The sequence below is a fragment of the Lepidothrix coronata genome, unplaced genomic scaffold (assembly GCF_001604755.1).
Source record: "Lepidothrix coronata isolate B3197 unplaced genomic scaffold, Lepidothrix_coronata-1.0 Scaffold49, whole genome shotgun sequence".
Taxonomy (NCBI): domain Eukaryota; kingdom Metazoa; phylum Chordata; class Aves; order Passeriformes; family Pipridae; genus Lepidothrix; species Lepidothrix coronata.
In genome coordinates, this window is record NW_016690229.1 from 5196234 (window position 1) to 5218963 (window position 22730).

The window sequence follows — 22730 nt, forward strand, 5'->3', positions numbered from 1 at the left end:
AAATTGACTGCTCACTAAAATTATGATTCAGTGTTGCAGTGTCAGTGTTGGAGATGTTTGCACCCCACAGCTGTGAGACTGAACACAGTACAACTCATACCTGGGTAGGAGATAAGTTTTCAGTATTTGTCATTGCTTTACCATGCCCAAGACCTTTTCAATCCTTTTCTGAGCTTATTACGTGAATTTCACTCATGTAGTTACATCAGTGCTCATCTCCCCTCCTGCCTCGAATTAACTGAACTCCAAACATACACACAATTTTAAAAAGATAAACAAACAACATATTGAACAAGGGTTTACATGTTTGGATGCAATTTACCATGACTTGGCTCCCTCTTCTGGAAACGGGCACAGTAGCAGAGTGATAAAATACTTCATAATTTTGTTTCCTGCCCAAATAAAGGGAGGGAAGCCTACAACCAGATAAAGGCTAACCTGTGGTTACTACACGTGGTTCCCCTCAGTAAAAGCTTGTTTTATTTGTTTTCTCTGTCGGTAGCATGTCTGTGTGACCATATGTGACTGCCACAGGCCTTTGGGATAGATCTCTCTCTTCTGAGTAAAAATACCAAAGCAAAGGATAAAGTAGGACTTAATGATTTTTGCTTTTTCGGCAACCTCCTTCTCCTGGAGCTGCCTCTGGTGTAAAACCCTTTTGCTATTCCACTCTCAAAGGTTCAGCTCAATAATACTGTTCTCCCTCATGACTTAAATAGCAGACTGCTCATCAGGGACCTGCCAAAGATTCATGTTGGGAGAATAATGTGTAAATTACCTAAATATTAGTCTGCTAAAGGCTTAAGAACAAGCATTTAGAGGTTGCTGGCAGCAGGAGCAGTAGGCAGGAGGTGTCTGCCCTGCACCTGCGCGTTTTGGTGCAGCCCAGAAGCTCAAGTACCTTTCCCAAGGGCCATGTACGACCTTGCTCAGGCTGTGCGGGAGCTTCTCCATCCTCTGCCGAGCTGAAGTTTTGCCGTGCCTGCATCCAGGCTGCTATCGGCCACAGCATCGCCTGAACGATGTCTTAACAAGGCTCCTCCGCCTGCTCGTTCATGTTCTTGAAATGAGTCACGAGTCCTTTTGTTTTGGACTGAGATAACATCATTTTAATTATTTATGTCCATAAAGGAGCCTGGTTATCTTTTCCAGATACTTACAACAAGGCAGCACTTCTGTCCAACAGAGTTAGATCAAGCTGTAAGAATACTTACCCCTATTTAATTTTTCCTCAAATTCTTCGGATGGGAATACCATACTCTGTTCCAATCCTTTAAAAAGCAGAGACTTTTCTGCCGGCAAACCTGCGAAAGCTGTGGGAGCAGGGAGCGGATTCCCCTCCCAGGTATCGGAGGGGCAGGACACAGCCTGGACAGTCCCCTCTTTCCCTGCCCTCCACGGGGGCGTCAGTAATTACCGGAGGGGGAGGAAAGGAGCCGATCCCAGCCGTCCGTGGGGGCTGGAGCGGGCGAACATCGCCCGCCCCGGGCCGAGCCCTGCGGGTCCGAGGCTGCCCCGGGATAGGGACTGGGGCTGGCGGGACTTCCCGGAACGAACGGCGGGCGGGGGCGGCGGGAGGCGCTGACACGTGGCCGGCCCGGCGGGGGAGGGAGCCCGGCGGCCGCCGCGATGTGAGCCGGGGAGGCGGAAGGCGCTGCCCGCATGGCCGCGGGGGGCGGCGGCAGGAATGTGCCCGTGGGCACCGCCGAGCGCGGCCCCCACGACGGCATGAGGCGCGATGGAGACCCGTACTGGTCCAGGTAAGGCTGGACCCGCTCCCGGGAAAGCCGCTCCCCTGCTCGCGGGGCTCTCCCCGCATCCCGCCGGCCGGTGCCCTCCCGGCCCCGGGACCCGCCGCATCCTCGGTGCTCTCCTCCCACAGCTCCTGGGAAAGATGCGGTTCCTGGATGGAAGGGGTCGCGCGGCGGTTTCGGTGCTCCCCGTCGGGCCGAGACCCTCTCCCCGGCCCCGGCGCTGCCCTCCGGGGGCACCGCAGGACGGGGTCGGGGGACATGGTCCCACCCGCTATCTCACCCCATCAACCTCCAACAGAGACGGTAGAAGGAAGGGGGGAGATAGGGAATGGCCGTGAAACACGGGGGAAAAACGTCTGTTGAGTTTATTTCTGGCCTGTTGTCAGTGAATCAAACGCGAAACCGCTGTCAAGTTCTTATCAAAGTGTTCCAGCGGGGATGTTTGTACTGGCGATATTCATTCATTAAGATAAAGTCTGGAATAGTAGCTGGGCAGCAGCTAGACAGCTTGAATTGCTCCTTAAGTAAAGTAATTAAAATACTTAAAAATACGATTAAACCCAAACTGACCACTTTTAACAACAGGGGCATGGGCAAACACAGGGTGCTCCAGTGTTTGGAGCAGAAGCTGGGACACTTGGGACAGGGCTGCTCCTCTCTGTCACCCTGGGAACGTCATCCAGCACCTCGACCTCAGGATCTGCCCCTTCTCCCACCGAAGGTTGGATGAGATGATGATTCTGAAGTACCAGTGGGGCAGCTGGAAGTGATGGTCAGAGGGTTTTCCAAACTGGGAGTCCCTGGACTCCATGTGCTTTTGAAATTTGGCTCAGTTTAACACTGCCACGAAAAGGAACTGTCTTGTGGCTGCCACTGTGGTGGGCACCCCTGGGGCTCCCCTCTGCCCCTCTGGGCTGGTGTGAACCCGTGGGGAACTCGCCTTGGCAGGAGAGCAGAGGGGCAGCCGCAGGGCAGGTGGCAGCGGTGCCAATGCATGGGAACATGTGGCCAAAGGGAAGAATTGCCCCTTTCAGCTGCAATTAACCATTGGATAAATTGGTATTTATCATCAATTGCTTCCTGCAGTGGCAGCAGGTCCATAGCCAGTTTTAAATTGCTGTCCCAAGGGAAACTCTTCCTGCAGTCAGAGACCGGGAAGTCTAATCAAACCCACGCTCATCTCGAGAGTAAGGAGGTGGGTCTCAAGAAGGCCTTTGGCACTTGGACTGCTTAAAATTTGAAGATTCTTTCCCCCTAAGGCACTTAGGAAAATTCCTTCTCTCTGTCTACCTCTTGCTAACTTTTCCCTAAGTCTTTGTGAAGTGGGAGTGGTGGGGGGGACCCCACACCAGATTTTTATGAAGCAAAACTTTAGTGTATATGTTTTTCCTCTAGAAAAAAAATATATATTTGACCAGAACAAGCCCTTCAAATCTCTTCAAAAAATGCAAACCATCGATAACACTTTCCAAACCAAAATGCACTGCGATGAAGACAGCCTGTTGTCTTCAATTTTGTCTACCTATTTTAAATGATTCTGACCATTTTAAGTGCTGCTAGTAACTGTGAAAAACCTGTTAATGGGAGGGAGCAGCAGGATATCCCTAAAGCCCATCAGATCATTATCTATATTGCTATAATTCACAGAAGCTGAGATCATGTCCCCATTGTTTGCTGTAGACACACGTGTGGTCACAGCCCTTATTTGGGGAGGTTTTATGGAGGTTTTTATTGCCTAAGTAAACTGGGCAGATCGAGTGTGGGACAGAGGGAGCAGAAAGGGGGAGCGATGCACCAGATCACTCAAGCAGGTTGCTCGAGTTCTCTAAGGTACCTCACTGAGTGGTTTGGTGGACAGTTTTGCAACAATTTCCAAGTAGTGAGTTATTGCCATGGAGGCAAGGTGTTAATAAGTGAGGGAAGTGACACAGGTTCTCCTTTCATGCTCCAACAAAAGGCATGCCAGGCAGCCTTCCAAGATCAGTCCCCACCATCAGTGCAAGGAGAGATAAACTCTTATCTTGGCAGGTTTCTTTTTCCGTCTTTGTTCATGCTGCTGCTTCTTTTGTCCTCCCTTTTTTCAGATGGCTTTTCCTTTTCCACTATTCTTGCCCTGTCTTTCTCCTGCCTTTCCCCAACTTTTCTGCAGGTTTCCGATGGCTCCTTTATCACACATCACGTCTTCTAAGAACAGCACTTGGGGATTTCTATTTGGGGCTTGAAAAAGCCCACGTGTTTATGTAGCACATCTGGACAGTTATAAAGTGCTTTTTAATGCTGATCTTAACATGCCAAAGCAGGACTACTCAGGCAGTGGACGTGTTTAAGCATCTCTGGTTTAACTGGGGGAAGCAGTGAGAAGAGAAATCAATTGCTGAAGGTTGCACACAAAGCCACGAGCAGATCCAGCAGTGGACGTGGGGTTCACATTTTGGATGGTGCCTCCAGGAGAGAAATACAACGTGGAAAAGTCGCTGTGTCCTGGGAAGCAAATGACTCCTGAAACCGCTCTCCATCTCCCAGCCTCTGGCTACACCTGAAGACAAGGGGTGATTACAGCAATTTCTTTAAGCTCCAGAGATAAAAGGAGTCTTACCATCGGCCACAGGCTGGTCTCCAGTCGCCTGACCTGCTCTTTGCCCAGAGACAACGGTCACGTTGTTTTTTGAGTTCTGTGCTCTGATCTTTTGTACACGTGATGTTGCAGCTTTATCTGGTCGGGGTGTTTTTGGTGGTTGGGATTTTTATTGTACAAGTTCCTCACCCTAGTTTTAATCTTGACCTTGCTGAGAACTTTTTTTCACGTGGAAAATGTAAGCAGGACATGCATTTCATTCCTGGCTGATCTGTGTATGTCCTCACATCAGTGTGCAAAGCACACCTGTGCTTTAATATTATGTTTTCTCACCACCTCCACTTGGACTCAACAACTATTTCCAGCTCATATGAGCTGATGAAATCTAATTTCATCTTTGCTTTTGCCGAAAGCAAGAAATGAAGAGAGGGAATAAACCCAGAGCTCTCTTGCTGAACACCACTTTGTTGCCATCTGTGGCTCTGAGGAGGGAGCTTGAGCACAGGAGGCAGACAGGAAGCCAGCAGCTTTCCCAGGAAAAAAAAGCCCTGTGTCCTCTGTGCTGCTCTTGTTGGCTGCTAGCTGGATTGGGAAAAAAAAACCAACCAAACCTCCTCTAAACCCCAAAGCTACTTTTGACAGCGACAGATCATTAGCTTGGAGCCAGTCTGCAGCATGACAAAATAAACTCCAGGAAGGGGGGAAAACCTCTTTCCTGACAAGCATGTTAGATTTTCAAGGGAAGGAGAAGTTGTTGTTGAGAAAAACAAAGAGTGAGAAGTGAGAGGACTGTCAAACTGGGTTAAAAATAACTATCTGGGTATTATCTCGTCACACAGGAGTGTGCACGGCTGCTGTGTTTGTGCCGTGTCAGTCAGTCCTGGTTGTGTTGGAGGTCACTGTAAATTAAAGCCGTGGGCAGGTAAGCTGGAAAAAAGGGTTTTGAAGGGTGAAGATCCCATGGAGCTGGGAATGGCTGACAAGGAGGGAAATGTTCCCGTACTGTGGTGTGACAGGTGACCAGGCACAGGGGAACCCACAGGCACTGGCTGTGTGTCCTGGGGACATTCCCCTGGAGGTGGCCTCATGCTTGGGCGTCCTGGGTTTGGAGCTGGTGGCGTGGCTGGGAGCTCAGTGCCACCACATGGGCTCATCTCCATCCTCTCTGGGGTTCTTGCAGGGTCTGGTGAGTGGTGGCTGGGATGAGCAAGAGGGCTGCGGGCACTGGAGGTGACTCCAGTGATGTGCTTGCCACGTATCTCCCACAGAACTATTTTTATCTCTTTTTAGAGAGGGGAGCTGAGGTAGAGATGCCCTCTCTGGGAGGAGGGTGTTAATGCTGTGCTATCAATACCTGTGCCCATCTGATGCAGATCAGGAGCTGCAGCTCCCAATTCTTCTTCCAGTTATGGAAAACACCCACAAACATTGGAGATGGCTTCTGGCCAAGAGCTGTTGCTGGGACAGACTGTTCGTAGTCTTGCTGTCTAACACAGCTCTCTTACCACCTGAAAACACCCAGCGGTCCAGACTCATGCCTTGGAGGGGGGCAAACTGTGATCTAATTGATTGCCTGAGCTCCAGCAGGTCCATCTCAACAGTGACCTGCAGTGTCTGCCAACAGCCCTGCACACTGGGGGAAAGGAGGGAGGCGAGTCAAGAGAAATAAAGTTGAATAAATATTTGCTCTGTGGCATCTACTGGAGAAATTCCTCCAGCAGGAAAACGCACAGCAAATAAAGATAGCCTGTGCTGCTGGCTCTCCTTCCACTGCCGGATGGCTCAGCTGGGTTTTGTCCCTTTGGGAATCTCAGGCATCCTTGAAAATCCATCCTAACCACCATGCCCTGGGCGGGGCATCCGTTGGGTTGGTGGGAGCTGGGTCCCAGGGAAATCAGTGGATGCTTCGAAGCAAAGCCATGACCACTCAGTGCCTGGGGCTGCATTTGGAGGAGGAGAACCAAGGAACATCAGGCAGGGCTGCTGCCCTACAAAAAAGCCACCCAGGATGAGTCATTAGGGCTTGAGCTAATTGTCGTCTGTCTGGGTGGTGGTTGGAGGTTTGTGAAATAGGAAGTGTTTTCTGGCTGCATGACTGCTTTGCTTGGTGAAGAGGGTCTGGGTGAGGTGAGAAGGGTATGCACCTGCAGTGCCTGTCTCTTGTGAGCAGAAGGGGATGAGGGCACAGGCTGGGCAGTGAGGAGCTGCTGCTGTCACACAGCACCCAGTGAAGGCAATTAGGTGGCTCCAGACACGCTCCAGTGATTCACCTGGTGATGGTCTGGAGGGCTGGCCCCTCTCATGGGGTGTCTGTCACATGTAGCCAGGGCTTGGCCAGGACTGGCACAGGGCTGTGGGGAGGTGCTCGATCTGTCCCTGTGGCTGGTGAGACAGGACAACAACGGCTGTGACTTCCATAGGTTCAGATGTGCTTTGCTCTGACTCAGGGTGGTTGTTTCCAGCACAGCTTATCCCTCCCTCCCTCCCTCATCAGGGGACCCATCAAATTTAATTTGTTAACGTCTGCTTCTCGGGTGGCTGGTGTCACCCACAAAAACTTTTGTTTGATTTGTCATTATTCCTTAGTTTTTGAAGGAGGGTTTTAATTCCTCCCTTTGTGCTAGTCCAGGTTCCTCCTGTAACCTTTGCTGTTGTTGTTTTGTACTGAGCAGAACATTGAGTCATCAGCAGCCTCTGTGATAGCTATAATTAGGAGAAAATGTATTTACAAAGCTCTTTCCTCTGATGCAAGCATGTCATTGTCCTTGCAGAGAAATCATTCCTGCCATGCTTTCAGGTGGGTGTGGGCAGCTACTGATTACATTTGACACTCTCATTATTTGTGTGGATTTTCCTAGCTGGATATGCCACCTATGGAGGAAGTGGTAGTCTGAAGATGTTGTTACAGTTCCCACTTAATTTGAGCCCAAGTCTCTGCTGATGCATTTAAACATACAGGAAAAGAATATAGAATGGAGTAGCAGTCAAAGAGAACACTGAGATTGTGTCATATACCCAGAGACTTATTTAGTGCTTTGGAAAAAGAATTAAAGTCAAGAGAAAAATATTCCCTGGAGTTCTGTCAAAACATCAGCTGGAGAGGAGGCTTCTTGGGAGAACATCTCTACTTGGGAGTCCCTCTGTATCTGAGCTGTGCTTTGAGTGGTGTCCTGCTCTGCAAAGACCCACGTGGCACTTTGTGGCCCCACTCTCATCCAGGTCAACTTGCTGTGTGGAGACCCCAGCACTGCTGGCCTGGCTGCTTCCCCCCACCACCCCAAACCCCCTTGGGTGACTCTCTCCACCTCACTGGGGCAAGAGGAGAAGCTGTGAGTTCACAACATGCCCTCCTGTGCCTCTTCCCTGAAGCCAGAGCTGCCCTGCTCATCCCTGTTGGGGTTCAATCCCTTAGGACCAAACTGTGCTCCCCCAGCCTGCACTTTCCTGGGACACCGACTTTGCTGTGTGTGGGTTTTGCTTTTCCCAGTTGCAAACACCCTCTGGAGGGGACAGACCTTGGCAATACTATAAAGAGAAGTGGAGTAGAGAACAGTTGAGCTGCTCACGTCAAGCTTACACTTTGCACAGCCATATAGAGTTTGGGGACAAGGAAGAACTGTCAATCTGATATCCCATTGAAATGCTGCTGTGCTTGCCAGGTAACTGGGGGTTGTTATGAACACACCAGAGTGATTGGAGAGGCAGAGCTCAGCCCCACTCCAGTGAAAGCTCATGAAGGTCTCTCTTTGCTGCAGGGGAAAAGCACAGTTTAGAAAACTGTCTTGGTGCCTAAAAAATAGAAAATACCTACACATCACTGGCTGCTGTGCTTTGCTCTGTCACCTCGGTTGCTGCAGGTTCAATAGCTCAAATTTATCAGTGCTGTGCCACTGGAGATAACAGGAGAGATTATGGCCCTGGACTGGCAACAGCCCATTTGGGCAGGGCAGGCAGGAGTCTGTGGCTTGTACCTGCAAGCATCTCATCCCCAAGGGCTCTCCAAAGAGTTTTCCATGGCTGGTGATCCCACACCTGCCCTCTGCCTCTGATGGGGGATTTATACCCAAAAACTCCTGCCCGTACTGTCCTGCTGGGGTTGGTCTGACCTGGACACGGTGTCCAGGAGCCTTTGGTTTCCCTGTGCTTTTCTGTAGCAAGCAGGAGTTGGCAGAGCCACTGCTCCTGGAGCTGGCTGGGGCAGGTTATCAAAAACCAGATCACCTTTGGTTTTGCAGCAAATGAAGATATGAGTGAAGATATCTCCCTCTCAGGGTAAGTCCTCCCCACAGGAGGGACTGTGGGAGCATTTACCAGCCTGTTCAAGTGGCAGAGGCAGGTCAACCCCTGGTTACTTATTCCTCCATCAGAAATGCATCAGGTTTTCCAGTTCCTGTGTTATTTTGTGCGCTCGTGTGTGTGCAGAGCAACAATGGTTCCAACCTTCAAAACACCAACTAAAACCCTTGCAGTCCCTCCTGCCAGAGGTTGGCACTGAGCTGCTTATCTGCCTTGTCAGGAAACAGCAATAAATCCACCTCCAGCGGGTTCACCTGCCCGCCGTGTTCTACTTTTCATTGTTCCGTTTGACACCTTTATAAATGGGTTTGTGCTGTGTGGTATTAACCTACATTTAGCATAATTCCAGTACAGAGGAATAAATGCTCCATTCGCTATAAAAGGTGACCTGGGTTGTTTCCCACACGGATGGTGGGTGTGTTTAGTAGGGTGGAAAGCCCAGAGGTTGCTGCCCTGGTACAGTGAATTCCTTAGCCATCTCTGGAGCAAAGAGAGTCTGTTTGCTCGGTGCTCTGTGCTCTGGCCTCTGGGCATAGAAATAACCAAATACAAATAATACCAATAGTGTGTGTTCTTACTAAGTTTTTAACTCCATAATTCATGGGCGAAGGGGGACCCAAAGTGACACAAACTGGGCTGAGGGAAGGCAGAGGGATTCACCTACACCTGGGCCTGATGTTTGCAGCAAAATGTGTTTCTTTGCTCCAGAAGCACATCACTGACTTGGAGCAGGAGGAAATTGCCTTCCCACTTATTTCCAGCCTATATCTCCTGCAGGAGCACTTTTCTTGGGGCTGAGTACTCATGCACCAAATAACATATTTTGATAACATATTATGGCTCATGTTACCTAAAACTTCTTATCAGGCCAGGCTGAATTATTTTGCTCCTCTCTGAGCTCTTCAGCCTCATCATGTGTTGTCTCTCTAAAGAATTCCTTCATCTCTCTCCTATTTTGGGAAGGGTAGCATACACCAGCTCCCTTGGGGGTTGGGTAGGAATGCCAAACTACAAATATTTGCTATTAGGATGGTGTGTTTCATGCAAATGCTTCCAACCTCAGGCCCTGACCTTTCCTTTGTTAACCTTATCTTTTAAAGAACAGTTTCTTGTTTGGGGAAGAAAAGCAAACAAACCAGGTTCCTCCCCACCTTTCCCTCCATCCACAGCCAGTGATGTCCAAGCAGCCCCTTCCACCTTGCAGCCTGTGGACAGACATTTTGCTATCGGTGTCAAATATTGCTTGGGCTGAAGTTAGCATCATTCCCAAAAGCCACCAGGTGGGATACTCTCTCTGTCAGAACCCTTGTGCCACAAGGGGGTTGCAGTGACCTTCATTTTATCAAGACAGACGTGACTTGTGAGCAAACCAGCCCGACCCGTAAGTCCTCTCTGTGCATGGACCTACCAGGCACAGCATCCCAGCTGCCCTTTCCCCATCTTCCTCTCCACCCTCACAGGCCCGAGTCCCGTGTGTGGACGGTGATGCTGCTGCTGGGGACGTGCCTGCTGTACTGTGCCCGTGTCACCGTGCCCATCTGCGCCGTCGCCCTCAGCTCCTACTTCGACTGGGACAAGAAGCAGTCTGGGGTCGTGCTCAGCAGCTTCTTCTGGGGCTACTGCTTGACACAGATCATCGGAGGACACATCAGTGATCAGTACTGGAAATTTTTCTTATGTTTTCCTCTGTTTTTTGAAGATGTAGCTTGGTGTTGGTGCCTCACCCTGGGGCAGTGGTGGGGTGGAAAACTGAAGCGTGTCCATGGGGAGAAACTTTGTGGGATGCTGCAGGTTGCTCTGAAAGGGGTTGAGGTTTCTCTGCCAGCCTCACTCAGGGTCTGTAGCACTGATTGAGAGGGGGCATGGGTAGTTTAGACCGTCCAGTTAGAAGACGTGGATACCTCAGCCCTGGAAGAGTTCAAGGCCATGTTGGATGGGGCTTGGAGCAACATGGTCTAGTGGAAGGAGTACCTGCTCATGGCAGAGGGGTTGAAATGAGATGGTCTTCAAGGTCCCTTCCAACTGAAATTGATTCTAGGATTCTATGAATACAGCTTTTTTTTTAATTTGATCTGCACAGTCTATCTTTGTTTTCAGTTCAGCTTGTCCAGTTTTTCTATCCTGTATTGCAGTCTTTTCACAAGCAAGTCTCTGAATACAGTTTCCATCATGTTTGGAAAAACCAAGTGTCTTCACTTTATCATAGAAATTAAAAAACATATTCCCCAAGTGGTTGTAAGGGAACATCTGAATCATTGCCTGCTGGAGTTCCTTTCCATAGCCACCCTATTCTTAGCGAGGGGGGGCTTTCCTGTGAAATGTTTTGTGAGGAGCACATGCCTGGAAGGAGTACATTACCTGTGCAGTGCACTGTGCTGTTTAGTTATTGTCCTGAATAGTTTCCAAGCAAACACTTGCAAAAACCTGAATGTTAAAAGGCAGAGATGATGCAAAAAGGCAGATGTAAAACACTGTCACTGGTTAAGAGAAGCAGAATAGTGGCAGCACTTGGGTTTCTCCTCCATCACCATCAGAGACTTGAGTGTGTCAGTGCTGTTTGGTCTCTGGGATCAGTGTGTGCTGGAGTTGGACAGGCAGCGCTGGCAGGAGGTGAGAAGGGAGGAGATCAGAACTCCTTGCCAGGTGCTAAAGACACGTGAGAGAAGAACAGGTTTGACCCAACAGTTGTTTGTAAAAACTGGCTAAACTGGGAAGGGCAGTTGAGTCTTGACTGGAGCACTTTGCCCTTTTGGCCTCTCACCTTTGATAACGTGTTTTCTGTCTTCCAGAATAGGAGGTGAGAAAGTCCTCCTCCTCTCAGCATCAGCCTGGGGGTTCCTCACAGTCCTCACCCCCGTGCTCACCCACATCACTCCTGCCCATCTTGTTTTTATGACCTCCTCCCGGTTCCTCATGGGGTTGCTGCAAGGTGAGACCCCTGGCCTGTGTCTCTGTGTGCCCGGGGGGTTTCCCTGCACAGGGATTCATGTGCAGTACATTCAGATTCAAATCCTGTGGTTTGCAGTGAATGAACCCTTCCCCTGTGTGTCTGAGCAATTCTCTGCCTCAAAGCTGCTTCCACATCCAGAACTTCCATGGGAAAAAACAGTGACATTTCTAGAGAAAGTCACTGACAAGTCATTCCCCTGTAGAAATCTCTCTGCCAGACAGGGGCTGCTGGCTTTGGAAATCATCACTGGTGCTGTTTGATTTTCCACGTTTTCAAACTCCTTCAAAGTACTTGGGGAAAATCGGCTCTTTCCAGAACTTCTGGATAATTTGGGATGATTTTCCGTCCCTGTTGTCAAGCTACAGCACTGAAGAGGTGCCTTGACACTGATGGATTTACAGTAGCAGTTGCAGTGATGATGAAATGGGGGATTACAGAGAAGGCTCAAACAAACCTTTCATGGCAATGGGTCCACTTAGTTTATTTTATGTCCCTGTTTTGAGTCCACCAAGGGGTTTGCTGCTTTATCTCAGTGTTCTCCTTCTGGATCTTTTAAATTTGCTTTTGATTTGCCGACAATCCTGACTGTTCCCTGCCTTGCTCCCGTTGCTTTCAGGGGTGTATTTCCCATCCTTGGCCAGCCTGCTGTCCCAGAGGGTCCGGGAGAGCGAACGAGCCTTCACCTACAGCACAGTGGGGACTGGCTCACAGTTTGGGTAAGTTCAAAGGCCTTTGAGCAGTGAGTGACAGTCTCTGGACATCATATGTGATGAAATGCCACTAAATAGTTGGAGGCAAAACTCACAGCCCCCAAAGTACATGTGGATTCACGTGTCCTCAAGGACACAGGCTGCAGCTGAGGAAGCCTCAGGCAGTTGCTGTCGTGCCTGTCAAGGATTTATGTATTGTTTTCTCTTTCTTTTCAAACCAGACTTTGAAGAGTGTTTGCAACATTTAATTACTATGGGAAACAGTTCAATTCAGTAGGAAGAGCAAGGGTCAGCCTGAGACTGGTCACCTTTCCACTCTGATAGGTGGGGAGAATAGAACTTCCCCTTCTCTGCTGGTCTCCATCAGAATTTCCTTTCTAAATAGGAGGATTTCTTAAAAGCCAAATAGAAATATTACTGTGTTTAACCACTTAGTTTTCCAGTGTGTTTATTTCTTTTGCTGTGTTGTGCATTCTCTGAGATACTGCACACCAGCAACCTCCTTTTCTTTCCTTGTTGTCCGTGTTTCAGGGTGGGGCAGGCGAGGGTGAGGCCTCTTAGGGTTTCTCCTGCCCAGTGAGGATCTGGCCTGAGATGCCACTCAGGGAATAGGGCAGGTTTTGGAGTCACAGGGGGAATGGGCAGGTGGGCAGCACCTGCACATGCAGTGAGTGAGAAATTCTTCCCTGTGAGGGTGGTGAGGCCCTGGCACAGGTTGCCCAGACAAGCTGTGGCTGCCCCATCCCTGGAAGTGTTCAGGGCCATGCTGGACAGGGCTTGGAGTAACCTGGTCTAGTGGAAGGTGTCCCTGCCTATGGCAGGGGGGTGGAATGAGATGATCTTTAAAGTCCCTCCCAACCCAACCCATTCTGTGATTCTGTGGCTCAGTGACACGCAGTGTTGACCCCAGGATGTATTTCCCATCTATGTGCACAGTCCAGGCACTCTTGGCCAGACCAGTAAATTCAAATGGTTTCCCTTGCAGGACACTGGTGATTGGTGGTGCAGGATCCCTCCTCCTGGACTGGTATGGCTGGGAAAGCGTTTTCTACTTCTCCGGTTTGCTCACTTTGCTCTGGGTTTACTGCACCTGCAAGTACCTTCTGAGTGAGAAAGGTAAATCCCAGGCATCCCTGGGCTTGCCAGTGCTCCCAGGGCTCTGGGAACTGACTGATTCCTCTCTGTTGTTTTCTGCAAATCCTCTGTGTTTCCAAGATCATGCCTGGTTTTGCACTAAGACCTTTTGCTCAAGTGTCTTCTGTAATGCACGCTGTGTCTCACCCAAGACCCCCAACCCAGAAACGAGGTTTTGAGCTCTTTCAACGCTGATTTCCTGTTTCAAGTCCCACGCTGGATTACATCCCTGATCTGGCTCCTCAGTACTCTTAAGCACCAGTGAAAACACAAAACAGAGCATGATCTTCAAAGTGGATTAAGCTAAAGCAGGACAAGATACTTATTCACAACTAAGAGCATCTACACATAGAGCTTTTAAAAACCCATTAATCCAGAATATCTCTTCCGAAATAACTGTCTGGGAGTAATTCTGCATATGGACAAACCATGACACCTGGCTACAGCATTATTAGTGTGAGCTTGATGTGTAGAAGCTGAGCTCATGAGGAGCTGGGTGTGTGTCTGGTGCTACAAAGAATTCAAATGTGGTCCCTGCCCAAGGGATTTTTGTTTAATTATTACAAGGGGTACAAATGGGTGGAAGTGGCTGAGTGGGAAAATGTGTGGACGCAGTGGAAAAATTTTGGTCAGTGTAACAAGGTGTTTTCATGAGCATTCAGTGGTGGCATAGCCAACAAAACAAGACCAAAAAACAAGGAGATTGAAGGTAGTTGTATAGCAGTGTCCCAGGGCTGCCTCCAGCTGCACAGACAGTTACTGATCAGAGCTTTCCTTTGGCTGTTTTCTTCCCTGCAGAACTCATCATCCCCATAGACTATTTAACGAGAGGCCTCTCGATATCCAAGCAGACCAAAGTTCCCTGGAAGCAGCTGTTTAGGAAGGCACCGATATGGTAGGGAGCTGCAGTGGCCTTGAGCATCAGCTGGGCTGGGGAGCACCCTCCTTTTTCTCCTGTCTGGGCTTATTTCTTCTGCCTCTGTAGTTTTTGTCCACTTATTTAAATATTTGGGAAACAACCAGGTTTTCTAATTCCTTCTGTATCAATAAAGAACTAAAAAGGTAAGCTTGGCAAAAGGTGGTTTTTGTTTTGTCCAGAGGACTGTCAGGCTTGAATATTGCTGGCAAATCTTTCTCCTTCCCAGGCTGTTCCCCCTGGATGAGTCATGTGCTCCTCCAGGCTGATATTCTCCACCAGTCTTCTTAGAAATGCTGCTTGTATTGGGCTCCTAAGAAGTGCTGCACTGGGGCACTGAGTGGCACAGGCTGTGTTCTCATTGCTGGCAAACATCTTTTTAATGGCCATTTTTCCTTTGGGATACTGCAGTGGATATTGAAGCTCCTCCAAGCATGTGCCCAAGTGCTGTTTCAAGATGCAGGGCAATAAGCCCGTTCCTGCCTTGAATAACAATGGAGCTGATAACAAAACCCTAGAAAACCCTAAACAACACCTCTTGGAGCAGGAGGACTCTAGCAGCACTGGAAGGGACCGGTGGGAAATGCACTGGCATAATTACCACTGCAGTTAACCTTGCCTGAGCCTGGGGCTGACGTCAGGCACTGTGTGATGGGGCAGCCAAGGAACCAGCGCTGCTGCAAAGGGGAGAAAGCCAAATGGAGTTGTTATCTGTGAGAAAAATCTCAGGAAGGAATTGCAGTGCTGTGAGAGATTTCTTTATAGACCAGGAACTGAAATATTGGGTTGCTCAAGTGCCCGTTTCCCACCCAGTGTGACCTGTCACTCCTGATTGTTTCCTCTCCGCTGTGTGTTTTCAGGGCTGTCATCATTGCTCAGCTCTCCACAGCCAGCACGTTCTTCACTCTCCTCTCCTGGCTGCCAACTTTCTTTAAGGAAACTTTTCCTGAGTCAAAGGTAGGTTGGCTCCGAGGGGCAGGCACTGCTGCTCTCTGTTCAAAGGGGGTCGTGCTGGGTACCTGCCAAAATGGGTTGGTTAGGGAGGAAGGTGATGGCAGAGGGATTTGGTGAGAGCAGGCTGGGAGTCAGGAGGGGGTGGGAGGTTTCCATGTGGGATTAGGAGCCGTGGCACCCCTGCACATACATTTGGAGGTGCCAGCATCCTCCCTCCAGGTTGCAGAGGCTGGTTTCTAGTTGTTTGTTTAGGGATGCTGAGGGGAGGCAGAGTTGGGGCACTTTCCAGGCAGGGAAGTGCAGGTTATATTTGGGGTTTAGACTGCTTTTCTTCTGAGAAAACTACAGTTTTCAAATGGCACAGAGCTCATGACATTCTGCTGTTGCAAATAACCACCATTCACTCCTGATTTTTCACAGGGTCTTTAGCTGGACTGACATTGTACAGCTCAGACCTGCCTGCTAAAATTAAAATTACCATTAATACTGTGTGCTTCGAAAATACTACAAAAGCTTCCCCCTCCTTAGCACAAATGATGTTCCCATTTTTCAGAAAGCCAGGCAATACTTATCTGATCTGAGAGCTGGTATTTTCATCTTGTTCTCAGAAACTCACAGAGTCTTTTCCACAATGGCTCTGTTAGGTTTTTTACAATTTCCAGAGCTGCTTACAAATGCCTTTTCATATTACACATGTAAAGCTCTTTATGGCATACTTGATATTTATATTAAAATCGTGTATTAAACCGGCAAACATATTGTTGTGACAAGATCTGTGCACCTCGAGTAATGTGCTTGTGCAGCAGTAATTTACCATCTGTTAAGCATTATATCACGGTGCCCTTATGTAAGATGCTCTATATAGTGTGTCTGCAGCTGATAATCACTTCATGTATTTTAAAACGTGGTTTGAGGATGCCTGCATTTAAAGGATGGACAATAATCCCTGATGTGGGAAACCTGTGTCACCTGCTGGCCAAAGTCCCTTTCTGCAGGTGAGCTGCCTCACCTCTGTCTGGGCAGCTGCCTCCAGCCTGCCTGGAGGTTGATAGAGGGTTTGGATCAGGGTGATGGGCTGAGGGATTAGACAAGGTGCATTGGGATTGTCGTGTTGAGCAACCTCAGCTGGTGTTAACAAACACCAGAGGCATTGCCCCACAAACCCCATGGGGCAATATTTTCAAAAGTGACCAAGACCCAAATTTCAAAGGCATGGAAAGATGCAAATGGACACTGGTATGATTTCCAGGAGCAGCTGAAACAATATTATTCAAACCCAAGATTATTCAGCCCTCCCACACATCCCAAAGCCAGGCAGGAAGGGGAGATGCCTCCACGGGGTGATGGACTCTGAGCAAAGGGAGACATGCAGGGGACGATGGATGGATGATGGATGATGGATGGATGCATGGATGAGTAGGTTCAAAGGAGCTGAGATGAAGCCCAGCCCAACCCACACTGGTTTCAGCTCCTTGTGGGATCTGGGCACTGAAGTGCCCCTGAGCAGCTGTAATCCAGCTGACCAGTAATCGGCTGTGATTACAGCTGTAGCAAGCTCACTTAATTGAAAATAGGCCAAAGTATGTTACTGCCCATAATGTTACCTAATCCTGCCATTAGAAAATCCAGCTACACTCCCTCGGCCTCACAGTAACGCTGCTAATGAGGTTGGAGCTGTTGGAAAGTCTGCTTTGCTGGTGACCCACAGGAAACCCACAGTGAGCTTCCCAGGCTCTCTGGCTCTCTGCCACATCATTATACTGAGCAGTAAACTTTGCCACATTTAACCCCTCTTTCTCAGAGCTTTCTGCCTCTCCCCTGGATGAAGAGTCACCAGGGCAGAAGGAAAGACAGCAAACCTACAAATGCTACTGTCCTGTGATGCACCTGCCCCCTTACAGAGCTTGGAGTGGGGCAGGGTGCAGCTGAGAGCTGGCCCTGCAAATGGGGTACAGATGCTGCAACAAGTCCCAAGTGCTTCATTTTTCCCCCTCTCTACAGATACTGTGGACTATCAAATAAAATATTTGCAAACAAACTCAGCTCTGACAAACCTCTCTTGATTTTCACTCTGTTTCAGGGTTGGGTGTTTAATGTAGTCCCCTGGCTGGTTGCAATTCCAACAAGCTTGTTCAGTGGATTTCTGTCTGATCATTTAATCAGTCAAGGTAAGAGCCCTTCTGACTTCTCATCAGCTCTAATTTTATGGGATTTGGAGAGAGGATGTGAGTAGGAGGAGATGGGCCTGTTGGTAGGGAGAAGACCTAGCAAATAGATAATGTGAGGTTCTGGTACAACAGCAGAATAAACACTCCAGTGTCCAAATCCCCTCCATGTGTTTGGGGCTTGCTTTAATCTCAGTCATAATATCCACATGGAGATGAAATCTGGGCATCTGAAATCCACTTACCCCATGGTCTCCTGGCTGGAAAACAAGGAGAACCTGATGTGCTGAACTCCTACTCTGCCTTTCTCTTTCAGGGTACAAAACCATCACCATTCGTAAGTTCATGCAGGTAAGAGAGCTGAAGCCACGGGAGAGACACCCAAGTTACCTTCTGAGCTCTACTTACATGTCAGACTAGACTTTGTATGGAGCTGGGTTGGGGGTTATAGGTGGAAAGAGGGAAGGTTTTCTGGCTTTGATTGGTGGTCAGTGTGTGTGGGAAAGGAAATCCAGAGGAAAACCCTGGCTGAGGAACAGAGCGTGGACCTCTGTTAACAGTGGACTAATGGTAACACTGAGCACAGTGAGTGCTCTGAAGGGGTTTTCTTTCACAGGCAAAGGCCAACCTGTCCCTGTTGTCACACCAGCACTCTGAATGACCCCTTAGATACTGAGGAAGTAGCAATACAAGGGTGAACAAAAATAGAAATGCTGGGTGAGAACACAGTGTCTCCTTTGCTCTGCAGCATCACATCCGTCTGGACAGACATCTGACACAGAAGGGCAGGACACTGGGAAAAAAAAAGGCTTGAGAAGCACCTGGTGCACATGAGCTTTTGCACTGGAAAAGGGAACAGTTTGTTCGTGACATAATTTGCTTTCTTCCTTACAGAAAATGTGCTGTGGTGTTTAATTTTGCCTTTTTTCCAGGTCATTGGCTCTGGCGTCTCAAGCCTTTTTGCTCTGTGTCTGGGCCAGACCTCCAGTTTTTGCAGAGCAATAGTGTTTGCCTCCGCCTCTGTTGGACTCCAGACCTTTAACCACAGGTAAGGAGAGCGATGGGGACAGGAGCTGTGGCCCTTTGCTCTCATCCCACACTTGGCATTTTGGGGTCTCGGGCAAGGCTACCTCCATCCTGCCTGTCAGAACAAGAACTGGCGCTTGCCTGAGCATTGTGTGTGAAGCCGGTGGAGTTTAGTGCCTGGGGGGGTGGAAATGATCCAGCAAACCTCTAGTGTGGGAAAGGGCTTGGACCAGCCAGTATTAGAAAGGTGAAGCAGGGGAATTGCATTTTGGCCCTTCTGAATACTTTGAGTTGAATTGGTTTTGAATTGTTTTCCTTCTTATGCTCACCTGGACTGCTTCACTCTCAGCTTCTACTCCTTTCTTGTGCCATTTCTTGTCCAGAACCTTTCCTTGTGTTTCACAAACCAGTCTCTGTGTAAATGATGAAGAAACAGGCGTGTTCCATTCAAACAGCCATTTCTTTCCCCTTTTCTGTTTCTCACCAGTGGCATTTCAGTAAACGTGCAGGACCTGGCCCCCTCGTGTGCTGGCTTGCTGTTTGGTAAGGATTCTGTGGGCTTTCCATGCTGGAGAGGTGGCATCTGCGGGTGGGACATGGTCAAGGTTTGAGTAAGGATGGCTCTGGGCAATGTCCACTCTGTGTGTGCAGCTTCAGCTTCCTTCTGCAATAAACCTGCCAGTGCTGGGGGCAGGTAAAATGGCACCAACGTGCCTTTGGACCTGCACCCAGGGCTGGGATGGTACTACATTTCAGTGGTCTCTGTCAGTTGTCCAGAGAAGCTGTGGCTGCCCCATCCCTGGAAGTGTCCAAGGCCAGGTTGGACAGGGCTTGGAGCAACTTGGGCTAGTGGAAGGTGTCCCTGTCCATGGCAGGGGTTTGGAATGAGATGAGCTTTAAGGTCCCTCCCAACCCAAAGCATTCTGTGATTCTGAGATCAACAAGGCATTTTGCCAGATGTGCAGACTGGGGGTTGGTGGGAACCGGGATGAAGCTGCTCATGTCTGTGGGTTTTGAACACAATTTCTTTGTTTTCCTTCCAGGGGTTGCAAATACAGGTGGAGCCCTCCTAGGTAAAGTACCTTCCTGCAGCTCATCCTTCCCCAGAGAGCCCTCTCCCTGCAGAGGGCAGGATCCAGCCCCAGAGCCTTTGCATGTCTTTCTCTTCTCTTCTGTCACAGGTGTCATTTGTGTGTACCTGGCTGGTTACCTGATTGAAACGACTGGCTCCTGGATTTCTGTTTTTAACCTGGTGGCTGCTGTTAACAGCATTGGGCTGTGTGTATTCCTCCTGTTTGGGGAGGCCCAGAGGGTGGACACAGACTCTGCTTACGTGGATCTCTAGGGATGAGCCCAGTGAGCAGCCGAAGGACAGGAGAGTGTCACGTCTATGTTGCACAAGTGCCAAAGAACATTTTAACTTTTTTTTTAGGTGTTTTAACGGGAAAAAAATATGCTGAAACCAAGTACATAGTGGGTCTGGATGGAACCCATGACAGAAAAAAAAATGTAGAGTTTATTTTTTGCTCAGGGTGTAGCTGGTGGCCTGCAGAGCCATCCAGCTCAACATCTCCAGCGAGGATATGGTCTGTGGGACCAGTTTGTCCCAGTTTGTGTCCGGTGGACAAATATCCATGTGGCCGAAGGAGGTTACCTGACCTGTCTCCCAAGGCTGCTGTGGTTCCATGCTCTGCTGAGGAGGAGCTGCTTCTCCGTGCAGGAGCAGGTCCCCCCCTGCTCTGCTGTCCTCTGACCGTCCACCTCTGGGCTGCTGTGCCACACGTGTCCTCTGAACTGTGTGACAGGGATTGTCCCAACGAATGTACCTCTGACCTTAACCCCCCCTCCCGTGCCTTTATTTGCAGCCAGCTCAGCAGGTACCAGCCAGGTGTCCAAGGGTTGTGAGATGAATCCCAGGCTTCCCTTCAGGGAGTGTCTGGCTGGATGTCTGCAGTGGATCCAGGGGCTGTGTCGGTCCTGACAGGAGGCTGCAGAGCAGAGCACTCCAAGGCAAGCCTGTCTTTGCTCAAGGACAGAGTTCAAGGTGTCCCTTCTCTCCCAGGTGGCTTTACCCCAGCCCTGAGCCCAGGCAGGCCAGCTCTACCATGAGAGCAGAGCTGATCTGCCATCCCCCAGGGTCAGGCTTAGCTGGGCTCACCTCGTGGTGCAGGAACAGCTGAGGAATCCCCCAGGAGCTGTTTTGCCAGATGCTGTGAATGTATAGGAAGAACTGGTCACATTCTGTGCTGTAGATCTACACCCCCAAATGTGTTCTGCTGGATTAGGTGTGTCCTCCATGTGCTCTCAAAGGGCCAAGGGAGACTTTCCAAAGAGACTCACACGGGCAGGTTTTGTTTCTATGTTGAGCATAAACCAAATTTCTGCACTGGGGATCCATAGGGATGGGGATCCCTGTGGTTCCCCGTGTCAGAGGGAAATACTTGGCTGTAGACACCTCTGAGCCTGAATGTCTTAAGTTATTTATAAATATTTTAAAATGTAAGCACCAAATTCTGTATTTTATGTATTTGAGGCCTGACTCTGCATGCTTATTTTTAGTGGTGCTCCCACCAAATCCCTCACTATTTCTTGAAGGGGAGTATCTACCAGCCTCCAGTATTTGGTTTTGTAGGATGAAGTTTAAATGTGACATTTCATATTAAAGCAATTCATTGCTTTTCCTCCTGCCCCTTGCTTGAGGCTGAAAGGTTCTCTTTGGTTTTTCCAGTGCTTACCAGAAAACTTCATCTCTGACTGAGGATCAGATTTTCCAAGGATTTTGCAGTGCAGGAAAGCTGTAGGTTCAGGTTTATTGTCCTTAAAAAAACCCAGTTATTTCCTTCTTTACCTTTTGTTTTGGCCAGATTTCTTCTTGGAAGACCTGTTGGAACCATGTTAAATTTCTGAATAGGTGGATTTGTAGTGAAAATAGTGACAGCCTTTTGATTGCAGAGACACTAATGGGTGTCACTAAACTGAGCTGAGCCACTTACTGGGCATATTAAGAGATAAAGGTGCAACTGCTTGATATCTTCTCAAGAGAATAAAAAATCAATGTGGCCTGATTAGGGACAGAGAGATAAGAAAGTATTTTTTTTTCTCCTTCTGTGCTTTTTTTTCCTCTAAAAGGCTGTTTGCTACGAGGAAGACTGGTGGGAAGTCTTAAAATCGGTGGATAACACTCAGAGCAAACAAAGCCAGGCTTGCCAAAGAGGCCCGAGGCTGTGCAGCCATCTCTGCCAGCTTGTCCTTTGTCCAGTCTGAGCAGATTGCTTGCATGGCCTTTTCTATAGCGACACAGAAAAAAAAAAAAAAAGATGTTTTTTGTGTCTTTTTTTTTTTAGTGTCTTCCCTGGCTGTTCAGTGTTGCAGGTCAGGAGCACAAGGAGTCAATCCTTGCTCTCTTTGCTGATTGCACCATTTCTTGTGAAAGAGTTGATGAGTTTAAATCACTCGCATTTGAACCAGGCAGCTTGGCCACCCCTTGGCTCTGCCAGCTGGGAAATTTGGAATTGAGATCTTCAAAGGAAAGTCAGCGTGGCTGTCTGTGCCTCCTCTCTAAATTCAGCTAACACTGGTGGGCTGTCCTGGTTGTCTGTCTCTGCAACTGGCTAACAAGTTAAGTATTTGACTTGAGCTTATGTTTCATTATCCTCATACCTCATTGGTGAAGTGCTGAAACCATTTTGCAGACCTGTTCTGTTCTTTGTTTAAACCACCTTGCCAAAGCTTGTGGTCTGAGTTTTTGTTACAGAAGGACCTGAAAAAAAATAAAGGCAGCCAATCATTTGCAGACTGTGGCTTTCCTTGGACTGCAGAGGTGTTAATTTGTGTGATCAGTAAGGGACAGACAAGTATATTTGATGTGATTAACTCCTTAGGGGGGGCTGTGCTGGGAGAGCATCCCCACGTGTATTCCTACATCAGACCCTGAGCACAGCCAGCTACATCTTCTCACTGCTTTTGGAAAAATGACTGAAAAGCTGCCTTCAGCAGAGCTGTGGTCAGTACAGCATCCATGATCCAATATCGCTTGAGAGTAATAATACAAACAAAGTGATTCTTGCGTTAGGTGGGATACACCCCGCAGACAGATCACCTTCCACGTGGAGACCGTGCTAAAAAAAAAAAAAAAAAAAAATGCTTTGCTAGCTTTTTTTACGTCCACGCCGATAGGTTCAAACAGATGCCAACAGAGGGAGCTGTGAGATTTGGGAAGTGGCAGCTCCGGCCGGCGAGAGCTGCCGCGC

General features: G+C 48.9%; 1 protein-coding gene across 1 annotated transcript; it reads left to right on the top strand.

Annotated features, from left to right (window-relative positions):
* The first annotated feature begins 1647 nt into the window (after positions 1-1647).
* On the top strand, positions 1648-21487 carry SLC17A9 (solute carrier family 17 member 9). Its single transcript, XM_017815202.1, has 13 exons — positions 1648-1760; positions 10086-10283; positions 11415-11554; positions 12192-12291; positions 13271-13401; positions 14218-14314; positions 15196-15292; positions 17370-17457; positions 17771-17805; positions 18387-18502; positions 18968-19023; positions 19524-19553; positions 19662-21487. The coding sequence occupies exons 1-13, from the start codon at positions 1663-1665 to the stop codon at positions 19823-19825; spliced, it is 1350 nt and encodes a 449-aa protein (XP_017670691.1). The 5' UTR covers positions 1648-1662; the 3' UTR covers positions 19826-21487.
* Positions 21488-22730: the final 1243 nt, after the last annotated feature.

Bases quoted from the DNA above. Each gene is read 5' to 3' on its own strand.
- SLC17A9 (XM_017815202.1), top strand. From the start codon at position 1,663: ATGGCCGCGGGGGGCGGCGGCAGGAATGTGCCCGTGGGCACCGCCGAG. The intron at 12,292-13,270 runs GTAAGTTCAAAG...TTTCCCTTGCAG, and splicing joins GGGACTGGCTCACAGTTTGG to GACACTGGTGATTGGTGGTG. The intron at 15,293-17,369 runs GTAGGTTGGCTC...ACTCTGTTTCAG, and splicing joins AAACTTTTCCTGAGTCAAAG to GGTTGGGTGTTTAATGTAGT.